Source organism: Theobroma umbraticum, unplaced genomic scaffold, assembly GCF_002168275.2.
Source record: "Theobroma umbraticum cultivar Fairchild unplaced genomic scaffold, ASM216827v3 scaffold_67.0, whole genome shotgun sequence".
In the NCBI taxonomy this organism is placed as follows: Eukaryota; Viridiplantae; Streptophyta; class Magnoliopsida; order Malvales; family Malvaceae; genus Theobroma; species Theobroma umbraticum.
In genome coordinates, this window is record NW_018397262.1 from 480,068 (window position 1) to 501,798 (window position 21,731).

Consider the following 21,731-nt stretch of genomic DNA (forward strand, 5'->3'; position numbering starts at 1 on the left):
TTAAATATTTCTTAAGATTCAAAGAAATTATTTAAAAGATTATGAAAATGAAAATTTTAAGACAAACTCTATTTTAAGTAATTTTTATAATTTCAGAATAAAAATCAATTTAAAATTAACATAATTTTTATTCTCTAATAGAAGAGTAGAGCACTACAACTCATTCGAGATCTCTACCTAAATTCAACCTCACCTTTACCACTTGAATTAACCCAAGTGGCAGGAAAAGAGGCAAAGGAGCCGCCATACACACTCTTCTACTGAATTGCACTTCCACAATTCATAGGGCATGGCTACATTCTCTACAAACTTAGTGCGTTGATACAACCGAAAACAACATAGCAACACTAATCTATCACTATTGCAGTCTCCAAAGATATGTTGTATGCGCAAATTCAGACTCCAATAAGATTACATAAAAACTACAGCTTAAAACACTACCACGTCCCACCTGGCTGTAAGATGAAGACGAGAAACTGGGGTCTGGAAGGTATCGGTTTCCCTAAGATGGTGCGCCAAGATATGAGGCAAGCCGCAAAATGTCACTGAATATTCCACCAGCTGTTACTTGGGCACCTGCACCTGGTCCACGGACTATCAGTGGCTGCTCCTTGTACCTTGTAGTTGTGAAAGCTATGATGTTATCTGAACCGGAGAGCTGCGCAAATGGGTGATCTTTGCTGTATCTTCGCAGCTCCACACGTCCCTCTTGATTAACAGCATCCACCACTCCAACATATCTCAGGACCTGTCAAACAATGATTCGAAATGGATTTAGGCATTCCCTACCGAGAAACTTTCTATCACAGCATATATATTCATATACGCAAACCTTACATCCTCAAAACTCCAGTAATTTTGATGATTAACTTTATAGCAGAATCCTAATAGAGTTCATCGGTTAGATTGTAAACACGAATTTCCAACTAGAATGACCTTGGGAAGGTTCTCTAATGCAGGCATCCATCTCCATTACATTTTTGAATAGTGTGATTTGATAATAGGGTCCTTAACGTCTTTTTAAACCTAACTGTTTCATCCTTTTTTTAAGGAATAACCTTCTTCCTTCATTTTGTAGATTTATCACCTACAACTTCAAACTTTCGAGGCAAAAGCAAGAGGAAAGTCAAAAGCATTTCAGAATTCTACAGTTAGTAATTATAATAAATATAAATAACATGAACAATATAAAAGATGTAAATATCTATCTTGAATAAAATTCAAAGTATTTTTTGAAAAAGCTAATGATCATAAAGTCATAAGAGGTTAATAGATTTTGTATAAAAAATATATATTTAATTTTAATGCAACTGATAAAGACAGGCTCCATGCCTGTGTAAACAGTTGAGAAATAGGCTCAATTGCATTGTATACCTCACCACTTTCATTTTTGTGCTTTTCGATGTGATTCGAAGGTGCAATTCTTTCATAAACAGCCAATATTTGATTAACTTTGAAAAATGAAATGATATCATCCTCAAAGCACCATTGTTTAAAAGCCAAATCACTTGTCACCTTGCATTGAGGCACATCTCAAAGCATGCCTAGTTAATGCATTTTAAAACAGAGGTTATCCGCATTTATGGGTACAGTTGAAAGGGTTGTTGCAGTGTTATTCTACTAGTAGAAATACAGGAAAAAATAAACAAAACAAAAAACGAATACTCACTTCCCCTGATTCCTCAGCGTTCTGTCTCTCCTTTGTCAGGTCTTCGTCAAATTGAGGTAATTGCTTCATAAACTCTTCAGCAGATGCACTAGCCTGCAAAGGGAAAGAAAATGAAAATCTCACATTAATGTTTGCATTCTTGAGTCTATTTTATAAAAGAGGAAAATCAATCCTTACTCTTAATGGTTCTGGAACCAGACTCCGAACAGGTATATCAGAAAGTTCCAATTTCAAGCCGGATTCTCTGGCAAGAATTATCACCTACAGAATGAAAATCAATTTATGAGCCAAATCTCATACAACTGCAATGTGCATAAACATGAAGCAACTATAATATGCAAGAAAGGACAGTGAAAGCCATCATGCTTATTCATATCAGAAGGCATCATTCCACTTAATGCCTATTGACCAGTAATATGCTAAGCTAAAAATAAAATCTCTATGAATGTTTACGATGAATGAAAGCAGAATTTTGAGACAAACTAAATTCCATGGTCAAGGAAGTCTACTTTTCTGTACATTTCTTCTGCTGGTGCCAATTAGAAAGATGCTTTGATGAACAACTCCTTAACTCAAAAATAAAGCACGAAAAATTCAACCAAACCCAGAAGCCCACCCAAACCTGAATCTGATCCAACCCAATTTGATCACAAAAAGGCAACAACTGAACCCATCGAACCCAAAGTTAAAATTGAATATAATTTGAAGTTTCTCTTTTAAATATTAATTTGATAAAAAACAATAAAGATAACACTAACTATTATTCTACTAATAATTTTAAAAACAACTAAAAATATAAAATCTCTTCTGTAACTCTTTTATTACAAGAATCATGTATTTTATTGTTAAAAAGTTATAATTTTAATTATATACAACTAACATTATTTATATTTATATTCAAATACTTTTTTCATTCCTTAACTCTCAACAAAATTCTAAAATTCAAGAAACTAATTAACACCACTTCTAAATTTTGGAGTTAGGTTGACCTTTTATGCACTAACCATAATTCATGGTAAATTTAGTTAATGATCAGTAAACTAAATATTAATAATTAGTGAAATAAAGATTAATATTACATATTAATCAATCAAAAATTGATAATGACTTTTTTGAAGGCAAATTGTTAATATTGGTTAAAAAATAATTCTAAATTAGTAAATTACTTTCTATTTACTTTGTTTTGGTCATTTTTGAAAGATTATTTTTTTAATTGATCTTTATGATATAATATATCAAAATTGGAGGTGTGTCCCCAAATGATATGCAACCTTGAATAACTTAATACAACCAGAATGACACACTCAATCTAACCCAAGTTGACTTTAAAAGTGAACAACTTAAACCTGGATGATTGGATTCTAAGATGACCTAAACCTTAGATGACACAAATGCAACACGACCAAAATCTGGAATAACTCAAATTTAGTTGACCCAAAATGGCCCGACCTGAACCTGAACCTAACCTGACCTGCCCAATTACCACCTATACTCACAGTTTGATAAGTGACAAGATGCAGGAATATACTTTAAAACATTGTTGACTTCTTTACCTATATAACTAAAGTAACAAAGAAAAAATGAACACTTTTACCTTTCTTGCGACATCTGTTCCAGACAGATCATCCCTTGGATCTGGTTCAGTATAACCTGCCTCTTTTGCCTCAGCCACCACCTCACTGAAGGCTCTAGTGCCAGTGAAGTTATTGAAAATATAACTCAAAGTGCCACTACAACAAATAACAAAAAAGCAGAAGAGATATGTCAAAAGATGCATGTGGAGAAAGATCAAATTTTAGTTTCCTCAAAACAGGACTCACCTGAAAATGCCCTCAATGCGCAATATTCTGTCCCCAGTTTCAAGGAGACCACGTAAAGTGCTTACAATTGGAAGACCAGCTCCTACAGTTGCTTCATAGAAGTAATGTGTGTAGGATTGCCGCTGAAGAGCTCTCAACCTTAGGTACTTGGTTCACACAAAAATCATATCAACGAAGTAGAAACACAGGTTCAGTAAAACAAAATGTAATCAGAAAAGTAATCAGATATGCAATCTAGAAAGAAAGGTTCAGCAAAAACAAAATGCAATCAATTTTGCTAAGTCACTAAGATAACCATTTCTAATTTATGCAGCTGTCGTTAGAGGCCATGCTATTGTGTATGCATACATATTCAGGGGAGAAACACACACACACACACACACACAGAGACATTCACACACAAACAAAATAGTCAGAAAACAGAGAAACTCTATCCCACAGGAGAATAAGAAAGATGCTAAATCAGGCAACAAAAATCGAAAGATTTGCCCTGCTACTTTCTTTCATCACATGTTCATCAACATCGACGGTGGTTGCAGCCTATCCCATCATTTAATATATAAACGTTTCTCCCGCAAACTGAGATTAAGTTTTCTTTTGTTTAATAAGATCAATTTTAGCTTTACAAGTATTATATTTGTCTCTTACAAGCAACAATCTTTTATTCCAGATTGAAACCAACTCTACAAGCAAGTCAAAATCAATTAGACATTTTCGACTTATTACATTCAATAGGCCAAAATAATTGGAATTTAAGCCTGTTTCTGACCTTAGAGGTCTAATTATGAAAATCAATTGGAGGACTTCCAAATATGAACCTTTCTCACTTCCTCAATAGATTAGCAGGAGGCTGTGGAGCTCGTGAAAGCATTATTAGAAGATACCAATGATTTGATATTCCATGTTTTTATTACAGAATCCAGAAAAATTTTATGTTGACAGTCGATTTCCTCAACAAACAAACCAGGCCATTAATAATCCCACTATCAGTGTGACTGACACCTTCAATTAGAGAAGAGAAGATTTTCCTTTATATAGCTCACCTTTCCTCTACTGCTTATTTGAAGAATTACCTCTCTAAACCCACATCCAAAATGGAGTACCCATAAAATATAATAAATAAAAACAAACAAAATACAAGAAAAATTCAACATGCTCATCACTAACCAAATACTGAGCACAACAAAGCAGTCACTATATATTTTTAATTGGAAATTTGGTGATTCCATATCTAGTTTCCTCCATGATAGTGTGACGAAGACAAGAAAAAGTAACTCTCAATCACTCAGCAATCAACCTTAAAACATACAAACACATAAATTAATTAGAAAAGAAGCATGCATTGAAGCTGTACTTGCATCAAATGATGTTGTCTAATTGGCACCACTGAGCCAAGGGTAAACCTCCATATGCATACATGCAATCTAGGACCAAGTATCATGCAAAAAGTAAAGGGTTATTAATTACATAGAAGTCCTTTTAAATTTTCACATATTTAATCATAAGTCCATTTAGTTTCAAAATAACACAACCTGCTTGAGTTTTTCCAATTGCAAGGCAAATATATTGTATCATCAGCTATCCATTAAGGTGACTATTAGTTTGTTGTTATGGCTCATATGATATAAAAGACCCCTTCTGTCCTGCAGTAACTTCAATGTATTTGCACTCTCCAAAACCAAAGTATAGAGTTCTACTCCAAACAGAACTCATAAATGGACATTTCATCAAAATAAGTTAGAAATAAGTACCAGGCAATTTTGTTAAACAACTCATAGGCATACCAAAAACCAATGAAATCCATCAGTACTTCCATAATGAAGCGCTCAATAATCACTCTAGAAATTTTGCATCACACCAAATATGCCCGGATTAGGAACTAAAAGGAAAAAAAATGAAGCCCTAATTTGGATCAGTCTATGGGCTCAATAACCATTTTCTGAACATTCTAGAATCTCTTATTCCACCATGTCACCAACAGCAAACAAACTTCACCATCTCCACTACCAGCATCTCAACAACCACCATTGACACCACCTTACCTAAACACACGTTAGCTCCAACTCCCAACAACCCCAACCCCACCCACCCACCCCACCCAAAAAAAAAGAAAAAAAAAAAGGGACAAGAACAACCCATATAACCACATGTGGCAAGTCAACATTGAAACCCAGATGACCCTTTCCGATTAACAATAAAGAAAACTACAAATCCAGATTTCCACAATAACTCCTAGTCCTCCAGTAGTTCAACATGGTTAATGTTTCAATGATTGTGTGAAAAATGCAGATAGATCCCCAAGAAACAGAAAACAATTAGGAAAGGGGAGCTGTAAATAGGAGAAGAAGAAAGCTCTGAAAAAAATAAAGAGAGGAAGAAGGAGAAACTGAAGCCCTAACCTAAGTGACATCAGCAACAAGCGGATGAGACACAAATTCACAAATTAATTGAAGCAGAATTTTTCCATTGTTAATTTTAGCGATGAAGGATTGGGTTCGAGCCTTGGAACTTATTCCTTTAAAGAGAGGGAACAATTGTTAAGCCAAGCCTGGATTGTATTTAATACCAACATAAATATATATATATATTTCTGTTTCTTCAATACCATCCACTAGTAGGACAAATTTACAAGGAATAGATAATTCCTCAAATATCCCATCTAATATACAACATGCAAGAACCTAGTCACCCAATTCACCTCACATGTCTCCAACATATAAAACATGGTGTGTGGGTGATGTGTGTGTGTGTGTGTGTCTATATATATTCTTTTAGTATATATAAGACACTAATGAGTTATTGGATGATTGGAGCAGTTGATCTATAAATTTAGGATAACAATGAACAAATTCAAGATTGACCTGTTTTGAGTTCCACTAGGCCAAATTACTGTTCCAAAATCAATTTTACCTTATCAAGTGGTCCCGAATTGGCCTTTTTGTTTGGAGTGATCACATGAATTCCTTTACACAACCAGTCATGGTAACAGCTTGCAACATTAGAGTCAGCCGTACAATCTACTAAAACAGTATTTGGAATAAAATGATTTCCATGCACATGTTGAGCAAATTTTTCTAAATCAGCAACTTGTCCTTTCTCCGTCAGAAGTTCTCTCCATCTCGACAAGTCAATTCCTCTATAACAAGAGATGAATGAGTCACTCAGACATGGTGATTTGATTCAGAACTGGAAATAATTGAAAACAAAGGCAGGATATTATAAAACAAAAACTTATAAATTATAATAAACAATTCATCAGCAAGTACCAGCTTTTAAATTGATTGAGAAACAGTGAGTTTAACAAAGGACACACAGTGCAAAGACCTCTAAATTAAAACAACAAAAAGAAGAAGATTTATGCTGCAAAGAACCTGACTGAGAGAAAAGAGATTAAAATACAAATTGCAATCCAGAAAATCAAAGAACAATGACAGAGGCCATGTAACTATGAAATGTAGACTTATGATATTGTAGACAACTACACGTAAAAGAAGGTATAATATGGTTTGTGATACAAATGAGGGAATAAAAATAAATTTTAAAAAAAAAAGTGAAAGAAGAAGAAGATTCAAAAGAAAGAAAAAAAAAGTTGGAAGGCTGAGAAGATTGGAAACTGAATAGTATTCTGTAAACTAATAAAATGCATAACACAAGAAGCAAATATAAATCACCTTGAAAGTTCATTGAAGCAATAGAAAGTAGAAACTCTAAACAGTAGTGCACAGATATGTCAAACTAAATGGTTAATTTTAGGCTTTCTCTAAGCTTCCAAGAACTCTCTGCATATTCATAGAGAAGAAATATTTAAAGGACTAATTTATCACAAGCCATACCAACAGCTATAGGTCAAAGGTGACATATAATCTCTCATCACAGTGCAAATAGATAAGACTAAAGATGCATGGGCTTTTTAAAAGTTTAGCATTATATTCAAAGAAACAACTTCTGTTAGAATTTAATAACCAACTCACACTAAAGAATGTGTTTGGAATAGAAGTTGGTTATCTCCATCAACAACTTGATATGCTTTAAATCTATGGAATAGAAACGATTCCATAACATTTAGTGGAAATCATTTTTTTCACACAGACTCTAAGAACAGAAAGACATTGATTACCCATAAGCTTGTATATGATGGTTATAACAATACTAAACTTAATTATATTGCAAGAATTTTCTTTTCTCAACAAGAAGAGCGAACAAGCTAGCTTTATCTTAAATATTTTTTCCAATACATGATATCTTTTCAGTAGGATTATTTCTATGAATGATGAAGACTTACACTTCACTTAAAAGCATTGTCCTTGAACCAGTAATCCCCATAACACGCAAATCAATGTTAAACTCTTCCTTAAGAACCGCTGCCTGCACAAAACAATTTAAACATTTGCTCAGGTTCAATAAGATAACAATTGAGCAACATTTCACCCCTAGTCGACACTGCCGCCTCCAGAGCTAACCCAGGCTACCTAGGTCACATGACTAAATTGTGCTATTCAAGAGGAAAGCTGACTTTTGCGTGGACCCATCTGAACGTAGACAAACTGCATACCAATATAAATACTTCCAGTAAGGGTCAAGTCGAGTTGGCCTAGTGAAATACTAACTTCACTCAACTTAAGCTCCATTGAGCTTCATTTCCCATACTTGAGCTCGACTCTATGTTCTAGCTACTCCAGTTACTCAAAGCCGATCGCAGCCAAGTCAAGTACAAACATCAAATTGAGTACCTTGTGAGCGACTCAACTCACTTACATCACTAATTTCCAAAATGATAGATCACTCATAAAGATATTTGCTAGGGTTAATACAAAAGACTAGTCGCTATGGACATATGTAATACAATTACCGAGTGCGATAATGACTTGCAGATTTTACTGTTATTTTGAATTTACTCATGAAATGTGTTTATAGGAGAAAATCAATCAGTAACAAAATTATTGCATGTTTAAATACCATCATTCGTTAGCAACAGCAAAATGACAATTAATTAATAATACTATCTCTGATACTGCACCTGATCCCTCAACTGGTCAAGTAACGTCCCACCAATCAATCCAGGTCCAATAATCCCCATTGCTATGGTTGTCCTTGAAAGATAAAACCTTGAATGCACAGCTCTTAAAGCCCTTATGCAATCTTCACGCTTAACAACTACTGTGATGTTATACTCAGAACAACCTTGGGCTATAGCACGAACATTAATATTAGCCTGTATTGTGATTTGAGAAGGGGGAATGAGGAATAATAAGAATATAGTAAGCTTTGAAGGTTAAAGTATATAAACAAAGTGAGAAACAAAATACTTGTTTGAAACGATAAATGGAACTTTCTACCTTTGCCAGAGCATTGAAAAGAGTAGCACTGACTCCAGGAGTGCTCGCCATTTTCTGGCCAACCGCTGCTAATATGCTACAGTTAGGAATGACTGCAACCTGCAAAAGACTGCTAATTAAGTAGACAAATAGGACCATGCTAAAGTAAGCAAAAATATAAATTGATAATATATGACCGCCATAATGACAAAAAGAAATAATTAAAGAAAAAAAAAAAACTCAACCAGTCCTTCCATAAAAAATTGTAACTAAAACAGATTTTAAGCTGACAAAACACACTAAGCAGAATTCAACCCATGATGACAACATAGATAACATAGGCTAGCAATTTTATCTGTGCATGTACTGGAAACTAAATTCACAGGCAATTAATACTTGAAAAAGAAAAGGGATATGGAACAAGCACTCAAATACTCTTAACTTGTCCTTAATACTGTTGGCACAACACCTGTGTCAAATTCTGTTGGTACTGTGCACTCAAGCCTGATGCTGCAACCAGCATGCTAGATAATGCCCACAGCCCCAAACAGCAATCTAGTTTATGCAGAAATATTAGCAAGATGTCAAATACACTTTTTGTCATGCATGGTTTTGAATCAACCTACTATCTGAGGTTTGAACCAGTATGGATTTTTAATTTCCATTTCTTCGAAATTATGAGGCAAGAGTCCCAAGATCTAGATAAACTCAATTGATTTCACAATGATGTGGCTTCTCACACCGTTCTCTGGCAATTAGACCAATTGTCGTCAATGGATGGATGCCAAACGCAAACCACATTAAAACCAGAAACCTAGATATGATACTTTGCACAACAATACTAGTTTTAGGAAAATGTTAAGCTGATTTTGAAAAGATTGTAACAAACTTAAAACAGGTATTGGCAGATACTAGAAAAATAGGAAAGAAGGAAATATGGGAGTTAATGGTTTTCCTTATATTTAACACTTGTCCAAATTTTACTTATTTCTTTTGGTAATTAGTAATAATAGATAGCTAACTTTTATGAGACAGTTTTCAAGCTTAAAAGAAGTAATCAGTCCCCTCTCTATGTCATCTCTATTGATGCAAGGGAACAAAGGCCCCATAAAGTTAGGTACTCAAAAGTTTTCTTGGATCATTAAAAGTGTAGCTCAAATAAATCCAAAAGCACAGATGGTATAACCATATTACAATGGTCATATAACTAAGAAAAGCACCTGAGAAAGACGTCCAGCATCCAAAGCTTGACGGAATCTAGACTGCAAAGCCTCAGCAACTGCTTTTACTTCCTTCTCAGGCACAGCAAAACAGACAGAATGCTCACTACTAGCCTGCATCAAGTTTCAGAAATAAGCATTCTAAATTAACATAGAACAACAGCAATAACTGAAATCAGAGAATGTAGGAACCTGGGATATCATAATGACATTAGCTCCCACATCTTTCACAGCACCAAAAATTGCACTAGCTGTACCGGGAACACCAGCCATTCCAGTTCTACCAAAACAAAATGAAAACATATAGCATAAATATGATAAAGTTGAAAACTACAGCAGAACATGACCAAATACATTCAGCTAAAATCATAACAGAAAACTTACCCCTCAACATTTACTAATGCCAAATTATCTATTGTTGCAAACCCTTTGACTGGAGATTCTAGCCTCTGACCATCTTCGCCTTCAGTCTCAATATGGCAGATCACTGTCCCAGGTGCAGAGAGATTGAAAATATTCCTTATTATAATTGGAATATTATATCGCATCACAGGTATGATGGTGCGAGGATGCAAAACATTTGCCCCAAAATATGACTGCATGGTCACATTAACTTACCTTAGAAACATCTATGTAGCAACTTTAAGCAACTTTAACAGGTATAAAAGGAGCAGTGAAGCCTACCATTTCCCATGCCTCTTGATAAGACAACGTCCTTAATATCACAGCTTCACTAACTGCAAGAAGAGTTTTCTTTAACATTACAGTCAAACCTCATATTTATATTGTCTTTAAAGGAAAAATATTTTAAGAAGGAATCCTCAACAACACTAGTTTAGGCAGCATGTGCTAGCCTCTTTTTCATCAAAGTTTAGATAGTAAATAGCACCTATGGTCCCCTAAGATTGGGTCATATATCATATTGGTCCCAACAGTTCAAAATGTCACGCATCGGTCCCTAAACTTATAATGCCACAACTTAAAGTATTTATCTATGTTTTTGGCAAATTAACTGTTAAATGCCAGCTGGCACGATGACACATCCAAATATGTTGACATATCTGATGACATGGCTAAAACTTTTGGGTTTGTGGGTTGATTTTGGGGTTATTTTTTTTGTTTTAGAGTGGTTTTTGGAGTTGTTTTTTACAATTACCAGTCGAAAATGCAAAAAATAACCCCAAAAAATAACCAGGCTGTTAAATCCCTCCCCTTCAACAATTCATTTATCCTTTAACAGGCAAAATCCATTCATGTCATATTTATCACTATAATACCTTAGTTACAGCTTAAGGCATAGATCTTTGCAGTTCTTTTTCTTTTTTTATTTTGGTTCTTTACTAGCCATTTTTCCCAATGTGAAATTTTATTTCATGTTCTTCTCTTTTTCTTAAGATCCCCATTTTCTCCTTTATATTCATTCTCAGTTTGTTCCTTGTTCTTTTCTCATAGGGCATCCAAATCCATTTTCTCTCAACATGGGCATTGCACACATTATCCATTTGATTTCTTATAATCCCTTTTTCATTTTATTCCTTTCCTTTATTCATTCACTTTAACCTTTCTAGTCTCAAGACACTCTTGGCTATATCTCACTTGCTCCTCCCTCATCTTCTTCTCCGGCTCACCCTTACCCAGCCATTCTTCTTTTTCTTTCCCTCCATCTGGTCCTTTTACCTTATCGTCTTCTTCTCTTCTTACTCTTTAAACCTAACTTTCTCTCTTCCCTCAGTTGATTTTACCCCCAATCCATCTCCACTTTTAGAATTCTTCCCTTCCTATCAAGGCTCAGATCTATGTTTGGCCACATTTTTCTTCTTTCATAATTTCTCTCGTTAGTTCTGAATCCTTGTTTCTCTGTAAATGTTAGCAACTGTCATGGCTTGCTCTCTGTTTGCATTTAAATCTTTTATCTATTCATTTGTGTTTATAACAGATTTTATCTCCTTTTTACTCCTTGCATACATAAATTTACAGTTTTCAACCTCTTTTTTTCAAACTTTATTAGGGGTTGTAGAATGCGGAACTTGATGAATGCAAATGCAATTCGAGATGAGTTTTTTTTGTTGCTATTGCATGTAACCTATTATTTGGAATGGACTGGTATTGGCTTTGGGGAATATTTACAGATAGTTTGTGAAAATTTTAAAGATCTTTAAAGTTTTTGGTGGGTGTTTGAGAATTTGACTTTAGGTTTCAAAGATTTTAACAGTTACGGCAAGGATTCCTTCAATTTTAAGAAGGAAATAGCCAACAGAAAGGAAGTAGTTTGTCTTGAGGACAAGATCCAAAAACTTAGGGGATTTAGCAGAGAAGATAAGGCAATAGGACCAGTGGTTGGAGCTTTGAAATTTATGAAAGTAGAAAAGTAGAAAGTGTGGTTGCTTGTAGCAAGTAAATGAGCAGCGAGATATAAGAACTGACAAGGATGTGTGAGGAGAATCCAAGCTGAGTGTAGGAATTAGAGAACTTTTGAGCTTTGAGGGTTTTCCTTTTAAAAAGAGAGAAAAATAAGAAGGTAAAAACAAAGTTACAAAATAAAGCAAAATGGCAGAAGGCACAACAATGCTGAGTACCTCAAACACCTTTTATTATAGTGTATAGATTAGAGTAATTCGTGAGGGGGAAAAAATAAAGAAAACATTAATGTAGAGGACAACAAGCTACATTAAAAACTTATGAGATCTAACCTCTCTAAAGACAATGCCAAAAATGGGCGTTAATGATATGAATGCATTGTGTCTACATGTATGGCCAAGAGCCTACCTTTTCGGGGGTCTGCACTATACACACCATCAACATCTGTCCAAATTGTGACTTGGCGAGCCCTAAAAAGGGCACCCATTATAGCTGCAGAGAAGTCACTTCCATCCCTCTTCAAAGTCGTAGGAATATTCTGAGGTGTACTGGCTATGAAACCGGTTGCGATTATTACGTTAGATGGATTCTGAGAGAACCATTTTTCAAGTCTTCTTTCGGATTCCAAGAAATCAGGATCAGCCTGATTAGAGCTGGTGGGATTTACAATAAGGACCTGCCTTGTATCCATCCATTTACTATCCAGCCCATTCTGTACCAAAATCCATTTCATAATACATCAAATAATCTCCCGAAAGATTACAATTGGCTTACACTTTTTTGTGGTATCAATCAAAAACCCGCCATACCTTTTTAACAACAAATGATAACATCTGAGCAGACCATAACTCCCCATGTCCAACAACAAAATCTGAGAAAGATTCCGTCACATGACCAGCTGAAAAGGGGAAAAAGTTAAGGATGTAAGTTTACATAACAAGAAATACTCCTTTAAAAATTATTACTAATCATACTATATCAAGAGAAACAAACAAAATACCAAAAGCATGTCAAGAGGTCAAACTATTAGTAACGGAAAACTTGAATAGAAATGATTAAACAACAATTCAAATCTAGAACTCAAGACTTGATGATGACCTTAACACAAGAATGTGGTATTCTTTGACTAACTAAGCCCAGGAATTTAACTAGGGAAAGGACAGACAACTTAATAAGAACATCACAACAGCGAAAGGCAATACATCTTTTCATCTTCCTCTCCTGGAAAGCAGTGACAACTAAAAAGACTTATCTGAGTTGAGATGCGACAAAGAGCCAAATGTTAATGTCTGAATAGAATAAAAGTTGAAACACTTAAAGCAAAATGAAAAGTTAAAACTGAGAAACTTTTAGTGACAAAAGTTATTGGCCCAATTAAATTAAAACCAACAATTTCAAACAAGTTCATTTGTTTTTCTAATCAAATACGTAAAGTGAATTTCATATAATCATTTGCAGAAACATGTAACTGCTAAACAACTTAAAACTCTTGGGGTTGAAAAAGTGAAAATTAGAATTAAGGTTCATGTAATCAAAGCTGCTCCATTAATGACTTTGCATAGAAAAACACCAGCCCAAGAATTGACATAGAAATGAAGATGCTAGAACCCAATTATACCACCCATTTGCACAACATGTTGTTCAAAGAATCTCAAAGGAGGGTATTACTCAAACCATGGAATCAAATATTTTATGGAGTGAAGCAGAGATTAGACAGGAAAACAAGGTTAACTCTCTGAAAGGACACGAATCTCAGGCATCATGAATGTCAGAAGCTTGATGTTTAAGGTGAGACATAAGATCAAGGTCAATCATATGATTAACTGACAAGGGGATATTGAGAGTCTGGTTTAAAAATGTTTTAAGCGCTTGGTATATGGCATTTCCTGTTCTTTACAAAACTCTCCCATAATTAATTAATTGTCGTGAAAAAACATGAAAGAAATGATAAAAGCAAATAATGTTGAAAGGGAGTTCTTCTACATATACAATTAAAATGTAATTGGATAACTCCTAAAGCAAAGGTTGAACATTTAGATCAAGTGCTGGTAAATTAATATGCCCCTGGTTAAGAAGGGCAGAGGGAGGGAGAAAGCAAAAAAAAGGGGTAAAATATCCCCAACTCCTTAAGTTTTGATTGAAATTACACGCCGGTCCATTAGTTTACAAAATGAACACTCCGCCCCAAACGTCTAAATGGTGTTAATATTAAATATGAAATGTCTAAAATGCCCTTTTTTCTTTTTCCATTGTTTTTTTTCTCTCAGGTCAGCCGACAACGTCCCTTGCACTAGCCTACCACCCAGCACTCCCCTATAGAGCACCAGATCTGGTGCTCCCTTGGAAGCCCTGATCGGGCTCCCCTGGAGAGTCTGATGGGGAGCCTTTTTTTAAATTAATTAAAAATTGATAAAATTATAAATACTAATGTTTAAAATTAATAAAAGGTAAAATTGTCTTTTTAATATTGTCACGTCATCAAACTAACAAAAACATTAATGGTTGACTAACGACTGAATCTATGTGTTCAGCAGAAGATATTTTTTTGGGATGGAGTGTCCATTTTGAAAACTAATGGACCCGCTTGGAATTTCAATTAAAACTTAGGGAAGTGGGGGTTTTTATCCACGAAAAAAAAAAAATCAGACAACACTACTACAAATGCACTTGGTAAAACTACAAAATAAAAACTTCAACTGGTTGGTAGATAGATTGAGCAGGCAACAATCACACTAGTGGCTTTTAATTCCTACATACAAAGAAACAAACAAATAACAATTCATTTAACCAATTACTTTTTTTCTTATGAGATATAACAGATTAGTCAGATTCTTGCCAAGAAAAACATTTTACCAAATTATATAAAAACACACTTTCGCCCGCCATTAAGAACTCTACCCTTGGTTACACAAAATTGCATAAGCATACATGTAAACATGCACTTATCCACCCAACCTATCGAATTTTATTAAGTGTAATGAACAGAAAAACACACACACACACACACAGAATTTTATTACCTATATATATAGCACGAAGCATCGCTTTGAGGTTATTAACGTCATGATGCAATTGAGATAAGAAAGTAGCAAGATCATCTCCATCAAGCAAATCAAGTGCCGTTGACTGATGTTTTTCTAAGACAGCATCCAATGCAGAGATGTAGGAATCATCTCGAGATTGTGCCTTGTTGATAAGGTCATACATCATATCTGTCACCTTAGACATGGCTGACACAACTACCAACTTTCTTTCTGAATCATCACTAACAATTATATCTGCAACATTCTTGATCCTTTGGGAGGTCCCAACACAAGTGCCACCAAACTTATGAACAGCCCACATGTCTCCCTTGCAAAGATGAACCGTATCCATCGATTTCTCCACCGAGATATCTGCAAATGAGAGGGAAAATAAGATGAAAATGTATTTTAAATGTAATTTACCAGTCTTGAATAACATATCATGATTATGCTAACAGGAAATGTACCTAATCATGTATATCTAGCTGATCTTAATTACAATGCTTTTCAGAGAAGATATTTTCTATTGGTTAAAGTCCAGAGTTAGCCATTCCACAAGCTCAAAATAACATTAAATTCAATCCTTGTACTTTCATTTGTGAAAATTTAGTCTCCAAACTTTCAGTTTGAGTTGAATTGAGTAAAATTGTTAGTAGTGTCAATGTATAACGACTGATTCTGCCTGTTTTATTTCACTAAGGTGATGACGTGACAAAAATTGAGCTGACATGGCAACAATATTAAAAAAATTAAATTCAGGGTTAAGTACACATTTAGTAATTGAATTATAGTGAAATTATCAATTTGGTACTTGAAGAATAAAAAATATATCAATTAAGTACTCGAACTATGCTTTTGTTCATCAATTTACATCATGTGTGATATGTCCAAACACACCCAATAATTATGCACTACGTTTCTAAAACAACACACCATTTCTTTTAAAAAAAAAAAAAGAAATTTTTGGAATTAAAAACTAAAATATGGTGAATAAAAAATTCAAAAAATTAGTAAAAGAATTTTTTAAAAAAATCTGGAGGAGAGTGAAAACATGGGGTAGAAACAGTAAAGAGAGGGAAAGAGGGTAAACAAAAAGAGAGAACAGTAGATCAATATTGATCTACCTTTGGCAAGGCAGATCATGCCAATTTGGCTTGCTCCAGCCAGATCAGTGAAATCTACCTGGCCCAAGGCAGAGCAGTTCCAATCTGCCTCAAGCCAGCCCGACTGTGGGCTGGCCCCCACTTCCCTTCTCTCTCTTTCTTTTCCCTTCCTCTTTTTCCTCTCTTTCCCTCTCTCCCCAATTTCCCTCTCATTTTTTCAATTTTTTTTCTTTTTATTTATTTTTACTTTTTCTCAATTCTTTGTCCTTTTTTTAAGTTAAAAATTATAAATTATAAAAAAAAAAAAATGGCAAGGTGTGATTTTCTAGACACATGGCACATTCTAATTGTGTGTTTATAGACTAGTCACCCATTCAAAAGAGCAATATGCTTAACAAATTGAAAGTTGAAATAGTTAATTGCAAATTTTTTTCTTCAGATATCAAATCGACAATTTCACTATCGTTCTGGTACAAAATGTATAATTAAACCATAAATTAAAGAACTAATAAAACCACTATCCTTTGCTTTACTTTTTTCTTTATCTTTTTCCTTGTTTTTACTCATTCTGTTTTGTTATCCAAAACCAGATCCAGGCCTCTCTCTTACAAAAATTATACCCACTAAATCTACACCTAGGATCAATGCAAAGCAACCAAAAAAAATGGAAGCTGGGTGCTGTGAACTCATGGATAGTAGTAAACAACTGATCAACTGCTTAAAATTGTGATACTTGATTTTGGTAGAGCCCATCCTCTAAATCAATGAATGAAGAGATTCAATAACCACGTATACATACACACGTATATAACACAAGTTATCAGAACACATAAAATCCAAAAGAAAAGGGCCTTTTCTCTAATAACTATACCTACACAGCAATGGCACAATCATCAATCTGGTCACTAGCAAGAACAAACACAAAAACTAACAGCAAGAGTGAAGATGCGAAGATAAGTACTAAAATTCGTAAGTAAAAACATATAAAAGACTGTAATATGTAAATTTGAGTGACACTTGTGGAGATAGTAGCGTTAAGCAGTTATAAAAATATACCCCATATTGATTACATTTTAAATAACCAATAACCTTCAATATAAGAGAGACCTCTCCAACTATTACCAATTGGTTTTAGATTGGATGCACGTTATAAAATACGACATAGTATCGGAGTTACGCTAGCTCCCTATTTGTGGTTCCTCCATGATAGGCTTGTTTTGCCTACATGTAAAGCTCCATGATAGGCTTGTTTTGCCTACATGTAAAGCTCCATGTCATATGAAAAAAAATCATATCTCTATATGTGAAGAACATGTCACTATATAAAACCACATTAACCAAATATGGGATATACCTATTGCCATTTGGATTTAAGTTGGATGCCCATCAATAAATTTGACAAAAGGTCTGGCCTTTAAAGAGGAAGTCCATTCTGTAGTTGTTGGGGGAATGTGTATAGTTTGATTGAGTAGTTTAACAAATAGAAGGGGAACCTCAGGTAAAGATGGCACTGTTTTGATGTGGAATTATGCTAAGAAAATTGAAAGCCAAAATTGGATTGGTATTAGATCTAGAGAAAAAATGAAGAAAAGTAAAAGACAATGGGCAGTAATTGTATCTTTTATTCTGTTTATTACAATGTTAATGCCAATTCAACCTAATTTTTGTCACATCAACAATTAATTAAGGAAAATAAGAGATATCAGTAAGTTAACAGTTTTACTTGATTGAATTAAACCAAATTGAATTGACCAAAAAAGAACAAATCAGAAAGTACAAAGGTTATGTTTACAAATAAACGTAAGGGAGTGATTCAACCATTTCAAACAAGTAATAAGACTGATGTGGACTTCAAATTTTTGTTTAACATTCTCCCTTTGATGCAAGCATAAAAAACAATGTGGCCCTAGAACATGAAGGTCATCTAGAATCAAGGAACTAACTGAAAGAAAAAAAATATTAAAATTATGAAAACATTAAAGAGTAAAACAAAAAGTGGTCCTAATGCCCTCCTCACATTATTACAGTGTTAAACAATCAACAATCCCAAATGTTTAACTGATAGGAACAAGATCAAACCATGCATATCTAACCCATTTTATTAACATGTTTTGTCATATGTGGGATTCTATTTTGGGAATACTGCTTTGTCTTACCTAGGGATTCTATTCTTTAGTGACAATGCTTTGTCTGATGTGGAAATATTAACAATAAAATCATAAACAGAGCATAAATAAATGGCACAACAAAGAGAAAGAATATAAAACACACCTGCTACCGATGCCTGGACACAGATATTCAATGACTTCCCTCTTCCCCGCTGAGAAACAATACTTAATCTGGAATATAGATAACAAGATAAACTCTTTATTGTCTAATTAAAATACTGAAAGTAAAAGACAAGCCAATTGGAATATCAAAGGACCGTTTGCTTGCACACAAGGCCAAAAAAATACCCAGATCCTTCATCAGTTGACCTACCAAAGTGTTTAGACTAATCTTTTGGTGGGAAAAACAAACAAGGGTCCACACGTTCAAGAAACCATTAATCTATGAATATGTTGCTTGGAATTGGGTTAAGTCTCTGGTGCAGATACATATTTGAGCACTCAGCTCATCAATTGCCTTAAATATTGGAAGTGGTGATATTGCTAAAAAGGGAACAAAAGAAAGTAGAGCTAGGGAGACTCCATAACATTTTATGAAGTAGGACATGTTTATTTAATTAGAAATTTGATATGCTTGATTAGAGGTAGTAATTGTTAAGGGATCATTTCAATTTGGCGACGATATTGAAGGAGGATAGAAATAATGCAGATTGTCAATTATGTAAGTTCTGCAAATGGAAATGGTTTTTTCTTTGCGGAGATTGCTCAAACTCAAAGGATATATTCGGTTGTTACTTTTACTAGCAGCTGTCTGTTAATTGCTTTTTACTTCTTTAAAAGTTGCTAAAAAGTAAAAGCATAATCATCATATACGATTAAAATGAGCAAATAGGTAAGGTAAAAATGTACAACATGTAGAACATAATTGATCCATATTGTTTAAACTAGGATCATGCATTCTGTTTATTTACGCATTTATTGCATTTTTTTTCCTTATAATAACAACCAAAAGGAGCCTAAATTTTGGAGGAACAGCAATCTAGCCCTGAGTCTACTACTACCCCAGTCCAACTCTGATCTCATTGAAATCCAAGCTAAGTTTCGAAATAAAAACAAAAATCAAATTGATTTTACCTCTTTAAATATGCTAAGAAAGCCAAAAAAAAAATTATGCGTTAAAGCTATCGTTTGGACAGCATTAAGAAACATTTCCTGATATCTCAAGCATTAGGCACTCTCAAATTTTAGATCCTAGCTTCCTTAAATCAGTTCAAGATATCAAATTTATTGATAGAGTTTGAACCCCCTATAAATCAGGTCAAAAACCAATCATACGGTTGCATTTAAGTGACTTCACAATAGCCATTAAACTTTCCAGTATAACCACAAACTCTGTATGGCTTCTACATTCTACAGTAGCAATCTCTTTTTGGACAGCATTAAGAAACATTTCCTGATATCTCACATTTCCCGAGAACCAAACGGGAGATCAATCGAGTAGAAACGGGCAAAGAAAACAAAGTGGATAACACGAAAAACCTGAAAAGAGGAAAAGGTTTGGGAAGAGAGAAGGAGCGGCGGCATTGAGAAGAAGAAGCAGAGATCTTTCGCTTGGGCTTAGCAGCGTCGTGAGGCAAGGAAGTGGAAGAGAGGAAGCGTGAAGAGTCGGAGATCGTGGCTGAGAACGCCGCCATTAGCTTCACTTCCAGTAGTATCAAATTTTTTTCTGTTCGTTGTCTGCTTTATTTGGCGGCTGTTTGGTTACTAATACAATAATACTGACTACTACTATCAATTATCAAAGGGGCATCAACTATTCAACTTTGCTCAGGGTAATACTGTGGGAAGCTGGGGGATGTTTATGTGCACGTGAGAACGTGGTAACGCTGTGACATTCCAGTAAAAAAGTGACATGTGGCAGGCATGTGGGATGTTTAAGTACTTTTAAGTTCAATCTTATTATTTAATAAGATTTTCAAATATTTTAAATACTCATATTAAATTTTTGAAACTTGAATATTATAGACATTACTGATTAAATAAATGTATCCTATTAAGTTAAATTTAAAATTAATTTTTATATATATTATTAAATTAAATTAATAAATCATAATTAATTAATAAAAAAATAAATTAAAGTTTAAAATTGTATTTTAAACCATAGATGAAGTTTAGTAAGTATTATATTAATTATGAAAAATTTATAAACAAAAAATTATACATGTAATTAAAATTTTTTTATGAAAAATATTATTTATAATCAAGTTTGAAATAATTTTACTATTTGAACATATTTGAACTTAATTATAAATTATTCTAATATTTAAATTTATTAAATAAAACGTTTTTTACCTCTTTATCTACTTTTGGTTTATTATATCTTTTTCACTTTATTTATTTTTTTCTTTTTTTATTTTAAAAATAAAACTTAATTACCATATACTACGTGTTTAACTTATATTAATTTCTTTGTAAAAACTATTTAGGAAAATTTGAAAAGATAACTAAAATGATATATATCAATATTATATTAAGCTTTTTTCATCTAATTACCTTTTTTTAAAAAAATTAAAATATATTAATTTAAATAATACATTTATAATTAAATTTACAAATAAATATTTCATCTCGTAATAATGTAATAGAGTTGTCCCATAGATTTTAAAAAGCTTTAGGCATTGAAAAAGACAAACCGCACTTGTTTTTGGCACAAGCCTGGCTTTTGGTTACCCTGTAAGGAGACTTTCTTGCCCACCCCAGCCGCAGTCTTCACAGTTATATGTTGACGCGTCGAAAATGAATAAATAAAAAAATTCATAAATCTAAAAAATTAAATATTTATCAATTATAATATAAAATAAATATTCATTATTAATATAAAATATTAAAAAATTTAAAATAATATAATCGAGCGCTACTCATATCTTATGACTCGTGACGAATAATAAATTTTTTATTCAACTTCATCCCGAATTTAAATATAGAGTGAACGTTATAGTAAGTCTAACCTTACTGTAAGATCAATAAATAAAATTTTTAAATAATAATAAAAGCTTGTTTAACTTACGATACTTAGTTGACATTCATAAAAAGTATCTAATGAATTATGAGTTCA

At 33.6% G+C, this 21,731-nt stretch overlaps 1 protein-coding gene across 1 annotated transcript; it reads right to left on the reverse strand.

Annotated features, from left to right (window-relative positions):
* Positions 1-108: 108 nt before the first annotated feature.
* On the reverse strand, positions 109-20,412 carry LOC110419045 (bifunctional aspartokinase/homoserine dehydrogenase 1, chloroplastic-like). The gene is made up of 18 exons (XM_021431919.2): positions 20,156-20,412; positions 18,780-18,847; positions 15,403-15,777; positions 13,192-13,280; positions 12,791-13,094; positions 10,709-10,761; positions 10,409-10,620; positions 10,217-10,304; positions 10,025-10,138; positions 8,826-8,924; positions 8,507-8,701; positions 7,772-7,854; positions 6,400-6,625; positions 3,490-3,635; positions 3,264-3,399; positions 1,847-1,930; positions 1,670-1,762; positions 109-748 (listed from the first exon to the last, which is right to left on the reverse strand). Exons 1-18 carry the CDS (start codon positions 20,308-20,310, stop codon positions 503-505), a joined length of 2,766 nt encoding a protein of 921 aa, XP_021287594.1. The 5' UTR covers positions 20,311-20,412; the 3' UTR covers positions 109-502.
* Between the last annotated feature and the right edge of the window lie 1,319 nt (positions 20,413-21,731).

Excerpts from the sequence above, each read along its gene's own strand:
- LOC110419045 (XM_021431919.2), bottom strand. The coding sequence starts at position 20,310 with ATGGCGGCGTTCTCAGCCACGATCTCCGACTCTTCACGCTTCCTCTCT. Across the intron at positions 10,762-12,790 it reads TAGTGCAGACCCCCGAAAAG|TTAGTGAAGCTGTGATATTA; the intron begins GTAGGCTCTTGG and ends CTCTTCTTGCAG. Across the intron at positions 1,931-3,263 it reads GAACAGATGTCGCAAGAAAG|GTGATAATTCTTGCCAGAGA; the intron begins GTAAAAGTGTTC and ends TTCATTCTGTAG.